General features: G+C 27.2%; 1 protein-coding gene across 3 annotated transcripts in view; it reads right to left on the bottom strand.

The window, feature by feature from the left end:
* Positions 1-17,430: 17,430 nt before the first annotated feature.
* LOC142330253 (synaptotagmin-9-like) overlaps positions 17,431-19,901 on the bottom strand; it is a 40,918-nt gene continuing 38,447 nt past the window's right edge. For all 3 annotated transcript variants that reach the window (XM_075375432.1, XM_075375430.1, XM_075375431.1), the window contains one exon: positions 17,431-17,810. In XM_075375432.1, coding sequence (XP_075231547.1) covers positions 17,625-17,810 — 186 coding nt within the window. In that variant the 3' untranslated portion in view covers positions 17,431-17,624. The remainder of the gene's footprint in view (positions 17,811-19,901) is intronic.

The raw sequence follows: 19,901 nt of genomic DNA, 5'->3' as shown, positions 1-19,901 counted from the left end.
TATTATTTAATGTAGGCATAGTTTTGCATAAAAAAATTATTGTGTAATTAAAAAAATATACATTGTGAAGATCTTAAGCTATTGTTTATATACATTTTACTGATTTATTATATATATATTTTTTTTTTTTTATAAACGTTTGTGCATTATTTATAAGATTTTTGTGTAGTTATAGTAATGTGTATTTTAGTATTGTACTGGTTGTATTTTTTGTAGTTGTGTAATGTTAATGATAATTAATGTTTATATTGATTGCTATATACCAAATTAATAATTATGAGAGCTTTGCTAGAATGTTGACTTTTATCAGGCCATAGTGTCATATTAGCCTATTTTGTATGTGCCTTTAATGGACAGTGTTTTTATTATTATATTACTTGTTTACAAGTATGAGCAATTTATTTATTACTTTTTTAGTTTTTCTAATTTGTAAAATTTTCTTAGTTTTACTAATTTAAAACTATTTAAGTATTTTTTTAAAGGTAATATAAATACAATGGAACATTATTATCTATTTTTTCTGTACAGTATTTGTTAAAAAAAATTTAGTAATTCAAATGTAAAATTTAAAAATATTTTATTTTGAAAGTTATAAATTTTATTTTCTTTATTTTATTTATAATATGATATTTTTAATATTTATTATTTATCTTAAAAATATTTCTAACAAAAAATCAAATATTTTCTTTTAAATTTCTCAATTAATCTTGCTGGTCGATTGTTAAAGAATATTTACCCCGTCATACCTTATCATCTGTTTGAGCATTCCCTGGCTACTTCTTCCAAGATTAATCATAACAAATTTTTGCTAATTGTTTGAGAATAGAGCCCAGTATTGAAAAAAGGACTGTTCTACATCGCAAGAAATCTGTCTAGCATACTTTAGATTTTATCATACATATTCTCAATGTCTCTGTTTACTAGTTTATCATATTGTAGTACATATACATGATGTTTATATCTGTTTTAAAATAAAACTTTTTTGTATAAAGCTCATACTAAAACACCTTTTTTTCATTCTAGTGTGTGCAACAAACCGTGCAAAACTACTTGTAAAAGTGTTGATAATTGCATTTTTATTACAGTTAAATTCAGCTTAAATTGGGTACTTGGAAATATATACTAACTGGCCTGTAATTTTTATAATTTTCTACAATTTACAATTCTTAATTCTGATAAAGTATTAGATAGTATTGTATCTGTGACATTACATTCTAGAATTAATTTTCATATCCTCCAATACTAATCTGGTCTTTTAGAGCACTGATCCTTCATTTAAGAAAAATTAACTTTTGAAACTTTTATTGTATCTATTGTTATACATCATTTTTGTCTGTTTAAAGTTCATGTTCCATTGTATTGCATCTTTTACTATTTTTTTTTAATAATTAAGATAAAGTGCTCGTAAGCATAATAAGTACAATCTAATTGTTTACAATTTGCATAATCAAGTAAAATTAAACTTTTTCTCTAAGTAACATATTTTTCATTCGAGAGTATGATATAATATTTTTTTTAGGATGAACATAGTTTATTGAAGATAATATTAAAAAAAAGTAAATAAATAAAAAAAAAATATTTTAAGAAAATAAAGTATATTAATTATTTTTATTTAACTATAACATTGTAGTTAATGCACATTAATATTTTGTTGTTTGAATGATATTGTAAGTAAATATTGTATATTTGATTTAAAAGTCGTACATCAGTTGCAAAAAAATTTATAGTTTCTTTGTAAATGTTTATTTTATTTACATATATTTTGTTAACTTCATGTGTACAGTATGAAAATGGAGTTATAAATTGAAGAAATAAAGATTTATTTGATTTACAGTAATATAGTAACTGTATAGTGCAGGACTATACAGTTACTTGCGGATAACACACAACTAGTGTTATTTTATTATTTATTTGCCATCATTAAATACATTTAAAATAAATTAACAAAATGTAAAATGTTAATAAACAATTAGGCAGCCAAAAAACCAGACGTCAAAGAATTCATGTCAGCCTACTGAAATAGATGTGATCCAGTAGACCAATAGAGCCATTTACAACTGTTTATATACAGCATTAAAAATATAAAGCAAAATAAACACATTATAGTTAATTAAGACGTAATTTTTATTATTGTATATCAATTTTTTTTTTTCATAAATATAATCATTCTTTATATATCACTCTTAAGTTAAAAACAAGTTATTTAGTTATTATTATAACTTAATTAACAATTTAAGTGTTTACTGAGCAAACCCATTTGTATCAAGTATTATAATTAATAATTAACCTTCCATCAGCGGTATGACTGTGCTTCTCCAATTCAAATGTTCAGACTCTTAAAATGTGATCATTATTTTTCGATTTTGTAGTTCCAAATCTATGTGAAGCGAAAAATCAAAAGTTAACATTTTTATAGAGATACTAACAGACCCAGCATTGCTTCACTGTTGCTAAATTTGAGTATATATATGAACACAATTAAAAGTTTGATAAAATATTTAAAAAATGAACATTACGGAACTCCACAAAATTTAACCTTCCACTTTATTCCTTTTTCTCTATTACCCTTTTACCCAGTTTCTCTTTTTTACTTTTCCCTATTTCCTTTTTTTATTTTTCCCCTTTTTCTCTATTACCCTTCCATTCCTTTTCCCTATTTCCTTTTTTTCCTTTTTCCCGATGTGTAAATCGGTTCAGTAATATTTTAGTCTATAGCTGATACACATACGAATATTGCCTTTTATATACACAGAAGAAGAAAGTCTGTTTGTATATTTCTTTGTTTGTTTTGTAAATATCTTGACACCGGTGCCACCTAGCGGGTGTAGTTTTTGCAAAAGTTTTTCTTTTCACGTAACTAATTTATATTTTGAATATGAACCAAGTCGAACCATAAATGCAACTTTTCAAAATAATCTCAACCCCAGTGCCATCTAGCAGATCCATTTTTTCAGAGATATTTCTTTCTGTGTAAGTAACACGTATTCTGAATATGAGCCATATCGGACCATAAATACAATTTTTCAAAGTATCTTGACCCCCAGCATCACCTAGCAGGTTCAAACTAATTCAGAAACCTTTGCGGACATGCACACAATCATCAAAGTTTCATTGCAATCTGATAAATGGTATAGGAATGCATATGAAACAAACAAACATTCATTTATATATTATATATATATATATATAGGCTAAGTTTAAGGTTAATCATAAGTGATTTTTTATACAAGGAACCAATATTAAGTACACCAAAAACTGTGTACATTAATTTTGACAATACTCCCTGGGTTTGTTATATGTGCCTTCAATTAGCATGTTTAACTTGCTCTGTAATATTTTTAATTGACAACTGTTAAGGTATTTGGTATACACCCATAAATCACAGATTGTACTAGCGCCTAGCAGGTAGAACATAATGAAAAGTATTTAAGGAATCCATTAAAATGTGAAATATATAAATAAGATCCCTAACAATCTTGATTAATTTATTAATGAATATATTATATTTCAAATATCATTCTAGAATAATGTTGAAATGATGTTGAAAAATCCACCTCAGTATATTTATCAGGACCTGGCTAAACCTGATAATACTGAATCATGAATTTTAACTTTGTTTTCAATTTTATATTTTGAATTATTTTAGTTTTTAGTTTCAAGATATGTTTTTTTTCCACTGTAGATGCGGTAAGTTATTGTTTATTAATAATTACTTACTACACACTTTTTTAATATTAAAAACAAATAATATAAAATTTAATTTACATATCTATTGAATAACTATTACATCCTTTTTAATAAAAACATCATTTGGTTTCTTCCTGTTAGCAGGTCTCTTACGCCACTGCTGTCTCTATCCACCTTCAAGTCTTCTCCTTCATCCTCTTGTAATTTATAATTTTCATCTCATTTATTAACTTCATTCTTCTTTCTTGCTCCTTTCTCCTTTTACTGACCCTTCAAAGGCAGTTGTGAAAATTCCACTCCCTCTAACTGCATTTTCTAACCTGCTTTCTTTTGTATGCTTCCCTCATAAGTGCTTTTTCTTATTTAATCCTGTTCATTACTTCCTCATTCTTCACTTTTATCTGCTCATCTTATTTTCTCCAGCCTTCTCCATATTCACATCTCAAAAATCTCAATCCAGTCCCTTTCCAGTATATATATATTTATTGATAATTTAAAAAATTGTTCATTCTTCTAGAATCAGTCATGATGGATTATTCTTGAAGTATCTATTCAAGGGTTTGTAATTGATATTATTTATTTATTAAGATGCTTCTTCATACGTTGTTAAAATAAGTAAAAACATAAAACCTTTTTAAAAATATCTATATTTTTATGATAAAAATGGATTGATTCATAAGTAATAAAACTATTGGATCACAGTTCTTTGGTATTACTCTTAATAAGGCTCCTAATTGTAGTATATTTCTTATTCAAATTGAGATATTATTCAAAAAGATAATTATTCTACATAAAAGATGAAATCATTATACAGATAATTAAAATTTAGCACAACCAAAATATTGATTGTTGAAAAACATTTGTATATTTTAAAAGACTGAAATAGATCTAAATTAAAATTAGTTCTTGAATTAAGATTTACTAAAAGAATTGTCTAAATTTTTTCTTTATTAATTTATATAGTAACAACAGACTTACACCCTCTCACAGTTACTGGATGATAAATGAATTTTGTAGTGTCTGATAAATGCTGTGCCTGACAAATTCAAACCTAGTACCTCCGGATAAAAGGCTGACATGCACTTTGCCACAAAGATCAGAATAGTTATGTAATGTAAATATTTTATTTAAATAATATTAATTATAAATATAATATATTTATATATTACATTATGGAATTTTAATTATGTAAATATGTAATGTTTGTTCCTTTTCAATTGTTTACATCTATTATTGGAATATTTAATAATATAACTAAAAATTTTACGAGTATGTTTTTTGTTGCTGTTAGATATTCATTTAAAAAAAAAAATTTTTACTGTTAGGTAATTATGTATAATTTTATTTTGTGCTTGTTTATGTGTTTAAGCAAACACCTATTATGTCAAAAAATTGAATTTGTCAAATAGTGTGCTAATTAAATGCAGTATAGTGGCTTATTTTTGCCTTTTACATGCTATTAACAACTATATTATTATATTACTACAGCAAAAAAAAAAAAAAACTTAACTATTATAAAATTCATAGAAAATTATTAAATCACATTATAGGAATAAGAAAATATGAAGCCTCTAAACAAATATGTTAGAAATAAAGAAATAAAGCCTCTAAACAATTTTTAAAGATTAAAATGAATTATAATTCTTTATTTATTTTTAAATCTAAGAATGTATTACAGGCAAGCTGACAACTTTAAAAGACACTCAATTGTGACAAAAGATTTGGAAACAAGTATTTTGTGAAGGTCCACAGAACAAAATTATTTAAATAAAAACTAACTAATAAGTTTGTTTTTATAATATTACCTTATGACATTATCGGTGATTTTTGTATGACTTCTGATTCAGCCTGTATTCAGTAAAAGGATGGAAAATAAAAAAATAGTTTTCTACGTAATTAATATTTTTTGATATGAATAAATGTTTCAATGTTGGAAACACAGATTTGGGTGGGCGATGTAAATTATACATTATTAGTATAAATTTAAAAAAAAGAGATAAAACACATCTAATTTAAAAAAATCAAAAAAAGTTAAAATCATTAAATTCAGTTAAAATATTGATCAGTATTTTGAAAAGTATTAGATTTTTTCACTGCCATTATGATTTAATATATTGTAAGATATATTGGTTGATATAAAATTCTCCAATTTTGAGTAGTAATAAAAATCCAAGACCTATCTCATTTATCTATTTTCTATAAAAAATGTTTTGATTTTTATCCTGTATAAAAAATGCATATAACAATACTTTTTTATATGAGTTGAATTCAGTTAATTTGGGTTTGTTTTTGTTTGTACTTTATTAAATATTTGTAGTTTATGGCAATTTTTGATAAATATAAGATATTAAAATGTAATTTTGATTAATTATTTTAAGAGCTGAGTGTAATAAGGATAAATTAGAAGCTGCTTTAGGCACCAGAAAAATGAGGCAATGAATTTCTTATTATTAATACATATAATATTAATCTATTAATCCTTAAGTGAAATTGTTCAATAGTCAAACTAATCATTTGAATTGCTACATCTAGAGTAACAAATAAATTACCAGTATAAAAAGAAAATAATTTAATAAAATTTAACCTTAGTTAGCTGATACACAACTGTGTGATGCGATACTCAGCATCTGTGTTTACATCACATAGCTAATTAGGATAAAAAAAAACAAGCAAATGAAAAATTCTACTTCTATCTTTGAAATTTACTATTTATAATTTATTTTTTCAATTGATAAGTATTTTTTTGGAAATCGAATAGTTTTCTCAAAGTTTGTAATGATAGTAAACCAAAACATATTAAGACAAAATTATATTTAAATTAAACTGGTGTTACTTTAAAAAAAAAAGGTTGTAATGAAAAATGAAATATTTAAATAATAATAATTATTATTATTTTACCCATTATATGTCAGTGACTTAAATTGAGTCGATTGTTTTCTCACAATTTTTGTTATATTCAGCATATTAGTGTATTCTCTTAGTCCATTATTGTTATAAGACTTAAACTTATCATTAACTGTAGTAATATTTTAAGTTCCAGATATATTCCAACAGATTTCTTTTAATTCTGATGCTATATACTACAGTTTCTTTTTTATAGGTATACTTCCTTTAAAAACAGGTTATATCAGTTTTAAATGTTAATGTAAGTCTAACATAATCTCAAAAATATTTTAATAAATAATCAAATTAAATATGCAAGCAATAATTATTTACTGCATGAACTTCATTAGGTTCGCTGTGCAATTTTGCTTGCTAATGAAAGAAATTGCATTCAATAAATTAAGATCAAATGAAATAAATATTTTTCTGTTTTCATTTCTATATACAAGTGTGGTTAAAAATCAGAATACACTTATTTAGATAGGTGATAAATTAGAGAGATTTTAATATAACTGAATGAATGACTTGTAAATCACAGTCTTTAAGTGTCATAATTTATAGGCCTTTGAATTAAATATACGATAATGAACTACATGATATGAAACAAATCTATTTTTATACTAAGAAGTCATGTAATATTTATGAAATTCATATTTTGTGTGTGTGTGTTGTGTGAGTATGTGTGTATAAGTAGTATAAATGTAAATATAGACATATTCTGTGCAATCAAAAAAAGGAGCATTTAAAAAAGTAAGTTAATTTTTTTTTTTAATTTGTAATAATTGCAGTGCCTTTCTGTGTATTTCATCATTTTAATTGTTATTAATCGGATATTGAATGTGTAAAGGAATTCTTTTTTTTTATAAAATTACATTTTTAAAAAAAGATACACTTATTTTTTTTAAATTTAAAATAATTGCATAAGTTACCAAGAATAATTATTACCAACCAATATTTTTATTATTTAAAATATCTAAAATCTTTATGTAACTTTTATTGTATAGTTGTATTTATATAACAGTAAATTTTATTTTAAATAAAATTGTTTTATTATTTATGATTAAGTAATTTGACCTTCTGTTTGTAAAATAGTATTTTGTACAACTTTGTTTAAAGTAAAAAAAATTCATGTTCCATAATTTATAGTTACTGCATTTTCTTTTTTTCCTTATAATTCTAACTCATTTTATAATGTAAATTATTTTATCTTTACCAAAATTATTTATTTTTTACAGTACTCTAAGAAGTTAATCTTATTGCTTTAGTTTTATTTTTATAAGTAGTAATTTTATTTTTCATAAAATATTGATTATATATATATTTTGTGTTAATATTCATAGATTAAGAATTGCTGATAAGAAAGATCTTGTAATCTTTATTTGATAAATAGAAGGAACACCAATACATTGTCTTTTTTTTGTTGCTTTCATCTTTTTCATTGTGTTTTTTAACAGGTTAAAAAAAAGGTTTTCCATTTGGCCTTTTTAATTTGTTTTATGATTATTCAAGCCTTTCCTTCAACAAATGAACAGATTTTTATTAGTCTTTTTCATTTTGTATTAAAAGTTCTGATTGTGACCATCTTGTAAATAAGAGTGGAAGATTTTTAAAACAAAATTACATTGTCTACACAGATCATTTAAAAAATATATATATATATGTATATATACATTATAGTGACCTTCAAGGGACCAACAATTTTAGATCATTATAACCGATAGTCACAATAACCAATGTTTAGGTAGCTTAGTGGTTCTACTTTAATATGCCATCTACACGATTAATGTAATACTGTAATAATAATAATTAAAAATAATAATGTATTTCTGTAATAAAATAACATAAAAAAAAGGAAATTACACAATAATAAATACAAATATGGTAGAGTAAAAGAAGATATAGAAAAATCGTAAAAAATCTTTTATTATGCTTTGTTTCGAACATTTCATGTTGTAATAGTTTTTAAAGGTTCTTTTTTAAATCAAAACCAATGATTTTCATTGCTGCTAAAACTTCTGGAAGATTTGGCGGGTTGATGTCTTCATTGTTGTCGCTGTCATTACCTACATCTCCATCTGCTTCTGCTAGTACTGAAGCCACTACATCATCATCTATTACAGTTTCACGCATTTCTAAATCTTTGTCAACTTCTTGATAATCTTCTAATAATGCATTTGACAATGATTGACTTTGCAGATTACTGCCCCATTCTGCTAAAGATTGTTCTTTGCATGCAATGTCAGCAACTTCACCAGCCTGTGGTAAAAATCCTGCAAATCCAAAGCTATTTTTATAGTCGGCGAAGAAACCTCATCCCATGATCTTTTTAACGTAATTATAGCATCCAAAATAGTTATTTGTGTTCCTATTTTTTTATCTAAATGTTGTATCATTTGTAAAATTAGGTGTTTTTTTGTAGTGGACTTGTAACAACTTGAATCACACCTTGATCTAAGGGCTGTTAGCTGCTGTTGTTTTTGGAGATAAGAACTGTAATTTTATGCATGAAAAATTTTCGACTTGTGGATGAGCCAGACAGTTGTCAATGAGCAGCAGTATTTTTTCATTTTCAATCTTTAGTTCACAGTCCCATTTTCAGAACCAAGACATAAAGTTTTCACTTGTCATCCAAGCTTTCTTGTTACTTTCATACACAATAGGAAGCAATTTCAAATTTTTAAAACATCGGGGTTTAGCACTTTTCCCTAAAGCCAGAAGTTTTTTTTGTCAGTTCCAGTCAATATTTGTAGCAATTAGTACTGTTGGTCTTTCTTTTGATAATTCTCCACCCAAATACATTTTCCCTTTAAATTGAAGGGTACTTTCTAGTGTCAGTTTAAAAAAAAAGATTGGAAGAAAATAATAAAAAACCAAGAACTACAGTACATGTATAAGAAAAAAGGAAACAGTGACTCATTTTAACTCAAAATATTTCTGTAGCTATAATGTAGATATACTGGTAATATATTACATCATTATATGTTGCATTGCAGTAGGAAGAATAAGTCATAATAACTGATATGTCACCACAATTGATGTCATTATAAACAATGTACATACTGTATTTATGGATTAACAACATACCTAACCAACCAAGAGACAAATTTTTGGCCACTATATCTGTTACGTCATTATATTCAATGTCACTACAAATAATACTATTTTTTTCTTCATTATTGCTTAATTTTGAATTGTTATTGTTTAATGGTGTACTGCTTTTTATCATAATTAAGTAATTTTTTTATTCTGATCTGTATGTGACAATGTGTATGCAGATCACATCAGGAATAGGTATGTAAAAAAAACTATCCCAACATTTGTTCAGGGCAGCACACAGAATACATGGTTATTTATAATATAAAAAAGTGATACTAATTAATAATAAAAAAAGTCAATAATAATTATTTAAAATATCAACTCTTGAAATTATGTTAAGATAAATATATTACGTTACTGCATAAAAAAAAAACAAAAAAAAAAACAAAAAAAAACTATAAAACGAATAAGAATTCAGAAGACATTAATGAAAATTATTTGAGTGATTATTTATAAACATGTGTTTAATGGGATGCAGAAAAGTCAGGTTTTCTAATTAGTATTATACAGGGAGAGCAACATAAAATCGAACCCATAATGAAACTGCTACTCAACACTGTTTATGAGACTCTCACACAACTAGTAGTATACGACTAATGGTTGGTTCAATCCACAGGAGGATAGCTATAGTTGAGGCCTATGCTTGTTCTGGATCATTTGAAGAATCGCATCAAGTATTCGTAGAAAAATTTCCGAATGCCTGTATCCCAGCGAAGAGTAGCATACATAATTTATTTAAAAAATGGCATACAACAGGTTCAGTTTCAAATTCAAAACAGCATAAGCAACCTTGTGTTAGGACTCCACAGGCCATTGCCGATATTGAAAGAATTGCTGCCAGTCCAAAAAAATCACTATACAAATTATCCCAACAATCTGGTGTTAAATACACATCTTGTCATGAAACTTCATGAATTAAAATTGAAACCATGCTGCGTTACAACTGTGCAATAACTGAAGGAGACTAACAAACCGAAGCGACTTGATTATTGCCCCTGGCTTCTTGAAAACAAGATAGACCCATGTTGTATTTCATGTCAGATGAGGCACGGTTTCAAATATCCAGCCATGTTAATTTGCAGAACACCAGGTACTGGATGGTGAGGAATCCTCATAAGATATTCGAGCATGCACTTCACGATGAGAAATTGGTGTTTGGTTTGCCGTATCTGGAAGTTGCATGACCAAACAATATTGGGATGAATATTTTTTTGTATTGGGACCTTATTTTTTAACCCGACTTAATACACAAGTTTACCTCACAATTTACAAATGGCTGGATATTTAGTTTTTACCTCACAATTTTCGAAGAATTCATGTGCAATTAACTGATAATGAAAAAGAATACAGCTTTTTCCAACAAGACAAAGCTTCATGTCACACATCAAACTTTTCACTATTGCAAACAAAATCAATTTTATCTTCCCTAGAGAACATATCAATCATTTGATAGAACACCTAGAAATTTTACTGTATAGCCAATAGATTTACTGTTATTATTAATGGGAATTCTGTCCACACGATCAGCAATGCTACATCTACCTGAGAAAAACTTTACCTTGGTTTTTATTCGTATTTAAAGCTGAGTGGCTACAATCCATCCTGTGAAAAATTTTTTGAATTGCTATCATAGAATTTTCAGTTCCTTTTAAATAATTATCTTAACACATTATGGACTGGTTGTGAGAATTCTCGTGATTTGTTTAATTTTGTCAAAAGAATGTTCACAAGAATCATTGATAACTCTCATGCCATCTTATATTTTTCATGAACTTTTTATTTGTTCTAAAGGTTTGTAGCCTTGACTGAATATTCTCTGAGCATTTACACACTTGTTTCAGTAATGAATGCCCATTCATACTTGACCTTGAGGACATCATTCATATCAGCTGTGTAAGAGGGATTTACAGCCAGTCTAAAAATGGTGTCACGCAAGTTGATGGATTTAAATTGTGAACGATTTTAATCATACAACAACCATATGAAAGGTGTAGGTCTTGTAGATCAGTAATTGTTGTATTACTCAATTATGAGTAAGACAAGAAAATAGTACTCTTCCTAATAAATTGTGGTCTTTTCAATTATTCAGAATATACAATTGTTTGGACCCCCCCAAAAAAATTACATATAAGAACTTTCTTTTGGCTGTGGCAAAAAATTGGACACCAATAGTAAAGGAATCCTCACAAGATTCTGACTGATTCAGACATGACCAATCAAATGTACCCATTTAGTGACCCCCACGTAGGCTGAGTGGTGATATGAAGAAATGCTTTTGATTTTATTGTTAGTTCTGGAGGGAAAAAATATCCTACAAGAGTTGTGTGTCCTGTAGAGTGTGCGCTGCAAAAAAACTTAGAAAAGAAACAAGGTACCTTTGTAAGTTTTGCCAGTTACCACTTCATAAAGGAAGCTGCTTTCAAAGTTACCACATGTTGAAGCAATACTAGAACCTCCCCTCATGATTTCCAGCAAGTTTTGTGGAATTTGGACAATGGTGAGTGAAGATATGATTTTTTTTTCTAAATGCATGCATAAATTTAAAGTTCCTGGTTTAAATGCCCAGGAACTAGGGTAAATGAAGGTCATTTAAACCCGGTCCACAATGTGTTAAGATAGGTACATTTGCGTCATCATAAAAAGTAAGATGCCCAGTAATAGTAAATATGATGAAAAATTAATTTTGTTACTAATGAAAGGTTTGTAAATGTAATTGAGATTTGATCCTAGGCTTTTTGAATGTAAAGCAAAGAAGCTACAGCTGTTGCTTAGAAAGGTTGGCTAAGATTGTAGGATTTCTAAATAGGTTTATAGTCCATTGATCTGGTCCATCTTCCTTGAAAATTCTCAATTCATAGCTGATTTTTTTTCTTAGATTAGGTGGTAAATTGAGAGATATAAACTTTCTTTCATTTAAGATTTTAGAGAAATCACGGGTTGAATAATTTTCCTAGGATTTGTAATGGCCAACAAGATAAATGTTTTACACACATATATAGAATTTATTTAAAACATTTACATGTAATATAAACGATAAAACATCTTATATTTGAGTATAAACTAACATTTAAAACTGGTGGCCTGGAGGAATTAAGAAATAAATTTAGAGTGGGAGAAAAAATGGGACAAACAGTAATTCATTTTTCCCAATGAAACAGCTCCTCTTACAAGCAAAATTATTTGAAAAACTAAATATCATCATACTGTTTAATATTTTTCATTCTTCCAAGAATTGTGGAACTTTTTGCCTTAATTAGGGATGCTTTATAATGCTTGCTGTTTTAAGTATCATTATATGGTTTCCTACTGTAAAAGAGGTCTTTGTGTCAAGTTTATCATCTTTCTCTTCTACTTTCAGCTAAACTTACGAGTTTCTGATAGCTCCTATTTTCCTTTAGCTCTCATCATCTATAATTTTTTTTCGTTTTTTAACTCTTTTGTATCATTTACTAATTAATTGTATTGTTTTAAATGTATAATGTTACATGTTTTCAGTATGATGAATATTTAAGCTGTTAAATAAAATAAAAAAAACAAGCCATTAGGCAGAGCCTATAAAATTTTCCAAAATATTATTACATATTACAAGGAAGAATATCTGCTACAGCTTAAACTGTCATCATTGAATGAAACTTCATGAACTATTTATATTGGAAATCTTACCTTTGGTTGGAATCAAAAATTTAGGGTTAAATTGCACAATTAACACAATGTAGAGATTGATATCCAGTTAATTACATATTTTTTGGTTTTAAATTTTATCTGCTGTCCAGCCAATAACATGCAGTTACTGATCTTAAAACAGTTTATAAATAGTAGAACAAGGCTTTTTTTGTAAGAGACTGCTTTTCTTTTCAGAAGTCTGGTATGGAAAGATTTAATCTTGTTGCCAAGAATAAACAAAAAATAAATATAGATTATTTTCTGTATTCCATGTGGAACAAATTAACATGTTAAATAAAAAAAGAAAGTGTACTTATATTTTAATTTATTGAAAAACATGTTAGTAATTTTTATAAATAATATATATATATTTTTTTTTTTTTTGTTTAGCAAAAAACAACTCTGCTAACTACCGTTCAGATAATACTTCAGAGGATGATATGTATGAGTGTAAATGAAGTGTTAGTCTTGTACATTCTCAGTTTGACCATTCCTGAGATGTGTGGTTAATTGAAAACCCAACCACCAATGAACCGGTATCAACGATCTAGTATTCAAATCCGTGTAAAAATAACAGTCTTTACTAAGACGAACGCTGCAACTCTCGACTTCCAAATCAGCTAATTTGGGAAGACGCGTTCACCACTAGACCAACCCGGTGAGTTTATAAATAATATTATTAGTCTAATATGTAACCAGTTTATTTTGATTATAAAACTCATTAAACATTTTTTGAAAAATATCATGTATTTATTGAAAAATGAGTGTGAGTTCTTTTAAATATACTTGGTCAACATTATTCAAACTAAAATAAATATTTTTGGAGGTATAACTCCTACATAAAATATGTCATGGAGTATTACGTTGTCACTAGTATTTATAACTTGTTATTTAACTATTTATAATACTAGTATCTATTTAAATTACTGTAAAGTAATTTAAAATCTTCTGTAAACAATTGTATTTTCTTCTTTACATTAAAAAGAAACTTATAAATCACTTCCCCACTTAATGGAAGATAATACTTAACAAAAATTAAACTTATTACATTCATAGTTTTTATAAAATATTATAAAAGTTAATGTATAATTTGAAAATAAGATGATATTATAATTTGCTTATTTTTTAAAATATGACGGTTCACAATTGAAAGTGTCTGATTTTCCGCCCAGACAGAAAAACAAGTTTACATCACAATATTTTTAAAGGTAAATAAATACAAGATTTTATTTTGTCTTCTACTTTCCTGGAAAGGTAGCTGCTGTAGCTATAAAAGAAAAATACTGTGATCAATCAAAATTTTGATTGTGGGTTTGTTTGGAAATTTCATTTCACGATCATTTAAAACACAAGGTTAATCTTAAAGAACAGCTATATTAATTTTACAATGTAATGGCAAAAAAGAATTATGGAAAATTCTGGAAAGAAGTATTTATGTAGATGCGTATGTATTTATGCTGGCTTGTATTTTGTTAAGCCTCCATAGAACATGAACATTAAAACTTGAAATTTGACTGAAATATTTCTATGTACAGGACATGATTCTGTTAAATTTTTGTCAGGCAAGAGGTTGGGGTATTTACTGCCACTTAACAATTTCAATTTTTTGTGGGGGCATCATAGACACTTGAAATTCAGTACAGTGGTAGTACTATAAAATTACTTATTTAACTTTCAGCTAATCAAACTTATAGTAAGGGGATATACCCCATCTCGTTTTATAGTTTTTGTTAAATATTTCTAAAACAGATTATTAAAAGAGCTGACAACAATCCTGGCATTGGTTATCTATTCTTATATAGTGGAAAAATAATGATAGGTGAATAAAGTTACTTAAGATTTCTTTTTGGGATGGGAGTAATTTATGATAAAATTTTATTGTAAAATTATAATTATATGTTTAAAAAATTAAAAAAATCAGTATATTTTTCTGTTTCCTCACCACCAAAATTACCTTCCAAGAAAGTTCTTTGATATTTCTGTATTTACTAAGTTAAATGGAAGAAACTAAAAAAAAAAAATTAATGAAAAATGTGCCACCGGTAAAAAGTTACCTAAGATTTTTTTTTGGGTGGGTGGGGCTGAATTATGATGAATTTTATTATGATGCTATTATTAAAAGATTAAATAAACCAAAAAATGTTTTAAAAATTAAAAAAAAAGAAGATATTTGATCAGCTTCCCCCCCAATATTCCGCCCAAAATATATTTTTTTTGGGACACTTCCTAGGACAATGCCTAGGAAGAAATGAAAAAAATTGGTTAAAAAATATGCAAAAAATAAAAAGATCTTTTTTCTATCTTTGGGAAGGAAGAATTCTGGGGCAAAAGTGTTTTAAAAACTGTGAGAAGCATGCATGTACTGAGTGTAATATAAAGTGGGTCGTTTGAAAAATTTCAAGAAATTTGACCCCCCAAAAACTATATACCCTACCCCCTGGTGATACTGACAACAAAATTTTACCATAAAATTGCCATATATTCACGACTACAAAATTTCATCAAGATTGGTTAATCCAGTCAAAAGTTATTAATCTTCAAACACGTGTGTGTATGAACATTACTCCCATATTTTTTTGTTTTTTAGGGTCCTGGGTCATGAAATGAAAAAAATCCATACCCCATTTTTTGACTGATTTGCCATACTTTCCTTTTTATAGCATAGCTCTAGAACTATGATGCCAGGAAAGTAAAATTCATGAAACTTGAAAAAATATTCATCTACGTAAGTACTAACTTCTGTTAAATTTTGGCCCCATTATGGTAAAGGGTGCAGCCACATTTAAAATTGTTTTTTTAGATTTTGCTTAATATTTCTAAACCAATAAGAACTAAATTAGGCCAAAGTATTTCTGTTCACAAGATCTTAATTATATTAAGTTTTAGGCTAACTTAATCATAGAGACAAATGAGTAAGGAGGTATTCAATTTCACATTTTATTAATTTTCTTCTAATATTTAACATGAAATTTAATTAAAATGTTTTCTTATAGGGGATTCATATGACAGGATATTCATTTTAAGGATTCTGGAATCCCATTAGCAAAAAAGGGTACTGATTTTTCATTACAAATTTTGAGAAAAATCATGTAATAACTTCTATTCTACTTTAATACTACTATTAAATTTTGCAATAAATGTATTTCCATGTGAGTTTATCTAAGAGATCAAACTGTTAAATTTTCAAAAATTAAAAAAATAAATAAATAAATTTCAGGTACTTGAATTAGTTAAAATTTGTTTGCAATATTTGCAAAATTATGATATTTTTTATAGTAATTAGTTATACTTAAGTAGATCTCTGATAACTATGTTGTTTTATTTTATAAGTTTTAAGAGAAATGCAATGAAATTACAATGAAAAAATAAACAATGTGCTCAAGGTTGTTGTCACAGCTCATAATTACCCTGTAGGATAGTTGCATACTTATATATTATTATAATAAAAAACAGCTCAAGTCAACTTCATTTTGTCTTTCCTGAGATATCAGTTTTTATATCTTTAACAAAACATTTTTGTGTATAGTTTAAAGTCAAGGCTGAAACAAAAAATTACATGATTTATACATTACTACATTTGGCAACCTCTATCACCTAATGAAATACTGTCCGGACCTTTAGAAACACTCTGTAGAAATCATTTACTAAATTTGTTACTTGAAATTGATTTCCAAATTGTTTTGGAAATTTTATTGATTTTTTGTAATAATAATGAAATCATTCACATTTAAAAAATCCTGTGGGATATTTGAAATAAAAATCTGTCAAGAGTGAAGTCGGGAAAGTTATATAATCCTTTTTTTGTCTTAAATAGTTATATTTAAATATTTCTGAGAAGATAGAGAAAGTTGAAGAGTATATATTTAGTGCAAGAAAGTTGCTAATAACATGATAATGAAAAGGGTTTTCTTTATATCACTATCAACTTTAAAAATAATTTTTAGGTTCTAATCATTGAAAAATTAAATAATAAAATGTTTCTATGGAAGAAGAATGGTTGTAAGATATATCTAAAATAGAACAGCAAATTTCTTAAAATAGTTTTTTTCTCACTAAATAAACACTCTTTACAGGAAAAAATGATTTAAAAAAATGTACTGCTTATTTTTGATAATAAAGGTTTCTTTACTTGTACTTGTCATAAATTTTACATATATATAAATAAATATATAAATGTGTGTATGTGTACACACACAACACACATACAAAGATACATTCTTTTTAGTATTAAATCTTAGAAAAAAAAAAGAAAAGAAAATAAAGTTGATATTAAAAATAAAGTTTAATGTGTATTTTCAACGAAGAGTGTGCCATGATGTAACAGCACGTCTTGAATGTTCTTGCATAGCTTGCCAGTGTTTTCTTTCCTTAGAACCAGTCACTAGATTACCTAGTGCAACACGACCGATAACTTCATCTCTTGATATCTTCTCTATAAAACTGTTTTTTACAAAACCAGTTTTTGGTCTAATGGATTCTGGCTGTAAAAAAAATATATAATATATATAGTATTTTTATAAGCAAAGCAAATTTCCAGAGTTTAATTTTCCAGAAAATATTTTTTCAATTACTTGCATGCTTACTACTTTTATTGGTTGTTTAGTTCATAATCTATACATACTTTGATAAGTAAAATCAATATATATATATATATATATATATATATATATATATATATATGAGGATAAGTCAATTATTATCTGCAATGTAGTTATAAATTTTATTGCAATACATATAGGAAACTTACATGTACATCATTAGTCAACATAGTTCCCTTGTGTTTCAACGCACTTGGTCCGTCGTTGCACAAGCTTCCTGATGCCCTCATAAAAGAAGGTTTCGGTTGAGCTGCGAGCCAGGAATGCACCGCTTCTTTCATTGTTTCGTCCGAGGTAAATCGACAGCCCCTTAATGCCTCTTTGAGTGGTAGTCAGAAGGGGCAAGATCAGGACTATATGGAGGATGAGCCAGTACTTCAAAGCTGAGTTTCTGGAGTGTTTCAGCAGTGTGGGCAGCAGTATGTGGACGGGCATTGTCATGTAACAACACAACACCTTTCGACAGCAGTCCTCAGCATTTGCTTCAAATTGCAGGCTTTAGCTTGGCAGTAAGCATCTCACTGTAACGCGCACTGTTTATTGTTGTGCTCCTTTCCTCATAATTTTCCAGTACTGAACCTTGTGAGTCCCAAAAAAACCGTAAGCATCTGTTTTCCTGTGGATGGTTGGGTCTTGAACCTTTTTTTTGCAGGGCGAATTTGGATGTTTCCATTCCATACGCTGCCGTTTACTCTCCGGCTCGTAATGATGGATCCATGTTTGTCACAAGTGATGATTCTGTCTAAGAAGATTTCCTGTTCATTCCATAGTGATCCAAATGTTTTTTGGCAGATGTCCAAGTGCGTTTGTTTATGCAACTGTGTGGATTGTTTTGGGACCTATCTTGCACAGACCTTATGAAACCCAAGTCTGTTGTGGATGATTTCGTACGCAGAACTGTGACTAATTTGCAGACGATGTGCCACTTCATCAATAGTTACTCGTCTGTCTAAGAAAACCATGTCACATGCACGCTCAATGTTTTCCTAATTTGTGTTGGTAAATGGTCGTCCGGCTCCTTCGTCGTGCGTAACACTTGTGCGATCATTTTTTAATTTTCAATCCGTTCGTAGACACTCCGTTGCGGCAATGGAGTGTCGCAATATTTTTTAACGGCAGTATGGAAGTGTTATTATTATACACATTCAATATCCGATATTCATACAAATTTAGAAATACTGGAAATTAAGAAATACAATATTAGTATAAATAATAGGGTTTCGACATTTTAGAAAGATTTTATATATATATATATATATATAAATATAAAAGTAAATTTAATTTGATCAACTACATGTAGATTATAAGAATGACACAATCATAAAAGCTGCTGTAGACAGCAGCACTTCTTAAGACACTGATAATTCATAATACTTCAACTGTGTACAGTCACATGACTTTGGCTAACTAATCCACATAGATTTCTATTTTGTTTAATTATTTATTTTATTTTGTTTTTATTATTGATTTTACTTTTAACTTCTAATTTAATTTTAGTAAATGACTTCATATTTATGTATGTATGTATATATATATATATATATATGTGCAATTTTTAATTTTAATTTAAATTTTAAATTTAAAAAATAAATTGAAATTCAAAATTTTTAGATTTATTTCTGTTTTGATCTTAATTTGGAAAAGAATTTTTTAATAATTTTAAATCTTATGTGTAGTATAGGAAGATTTTTAATTTCAATTTTAATATATAATTTGATATGAATGATTTAAAAAAAATTGTTTGGAATAACTGATGATGAGAGTAACTTGTAAAAGTGCTCTTGCATGAATTATGGAATAAGGTAGGTGTTATCCTATTTTATTTTATTTATTAATTCTGTACTTAGGTTGATTGGATTAATATAATACCTATATACATATTTCACTTTCTTGTGGACATGATAACTGCCGTAATTCTGTGCCAATCACTTTCAAATTGATGCATAAAATATAACGACCCAAAATCTCAGTTGA

The sequence above is a fragment of the Lycorma delicatula genome, chromosome 9 (genome assembly GCF_047948215.1).
Source record: "Lycorma delicatula isolate Av1 chromosome 9, ASM4794821v1, whole genome shotgun sequence".
Classification (NCBI taxonomy): Eukaryota; Metazoa; Arthropoda; class Insecta; order Hemiptera; family Fulgoridae; genus Lycorma; species Lycorma delicatula.
The sequence above is the reverse complement of the archived record's forward strand: the minus strand, read 5'-3'. Positions and strand labels throughout refer to the sequence as shown.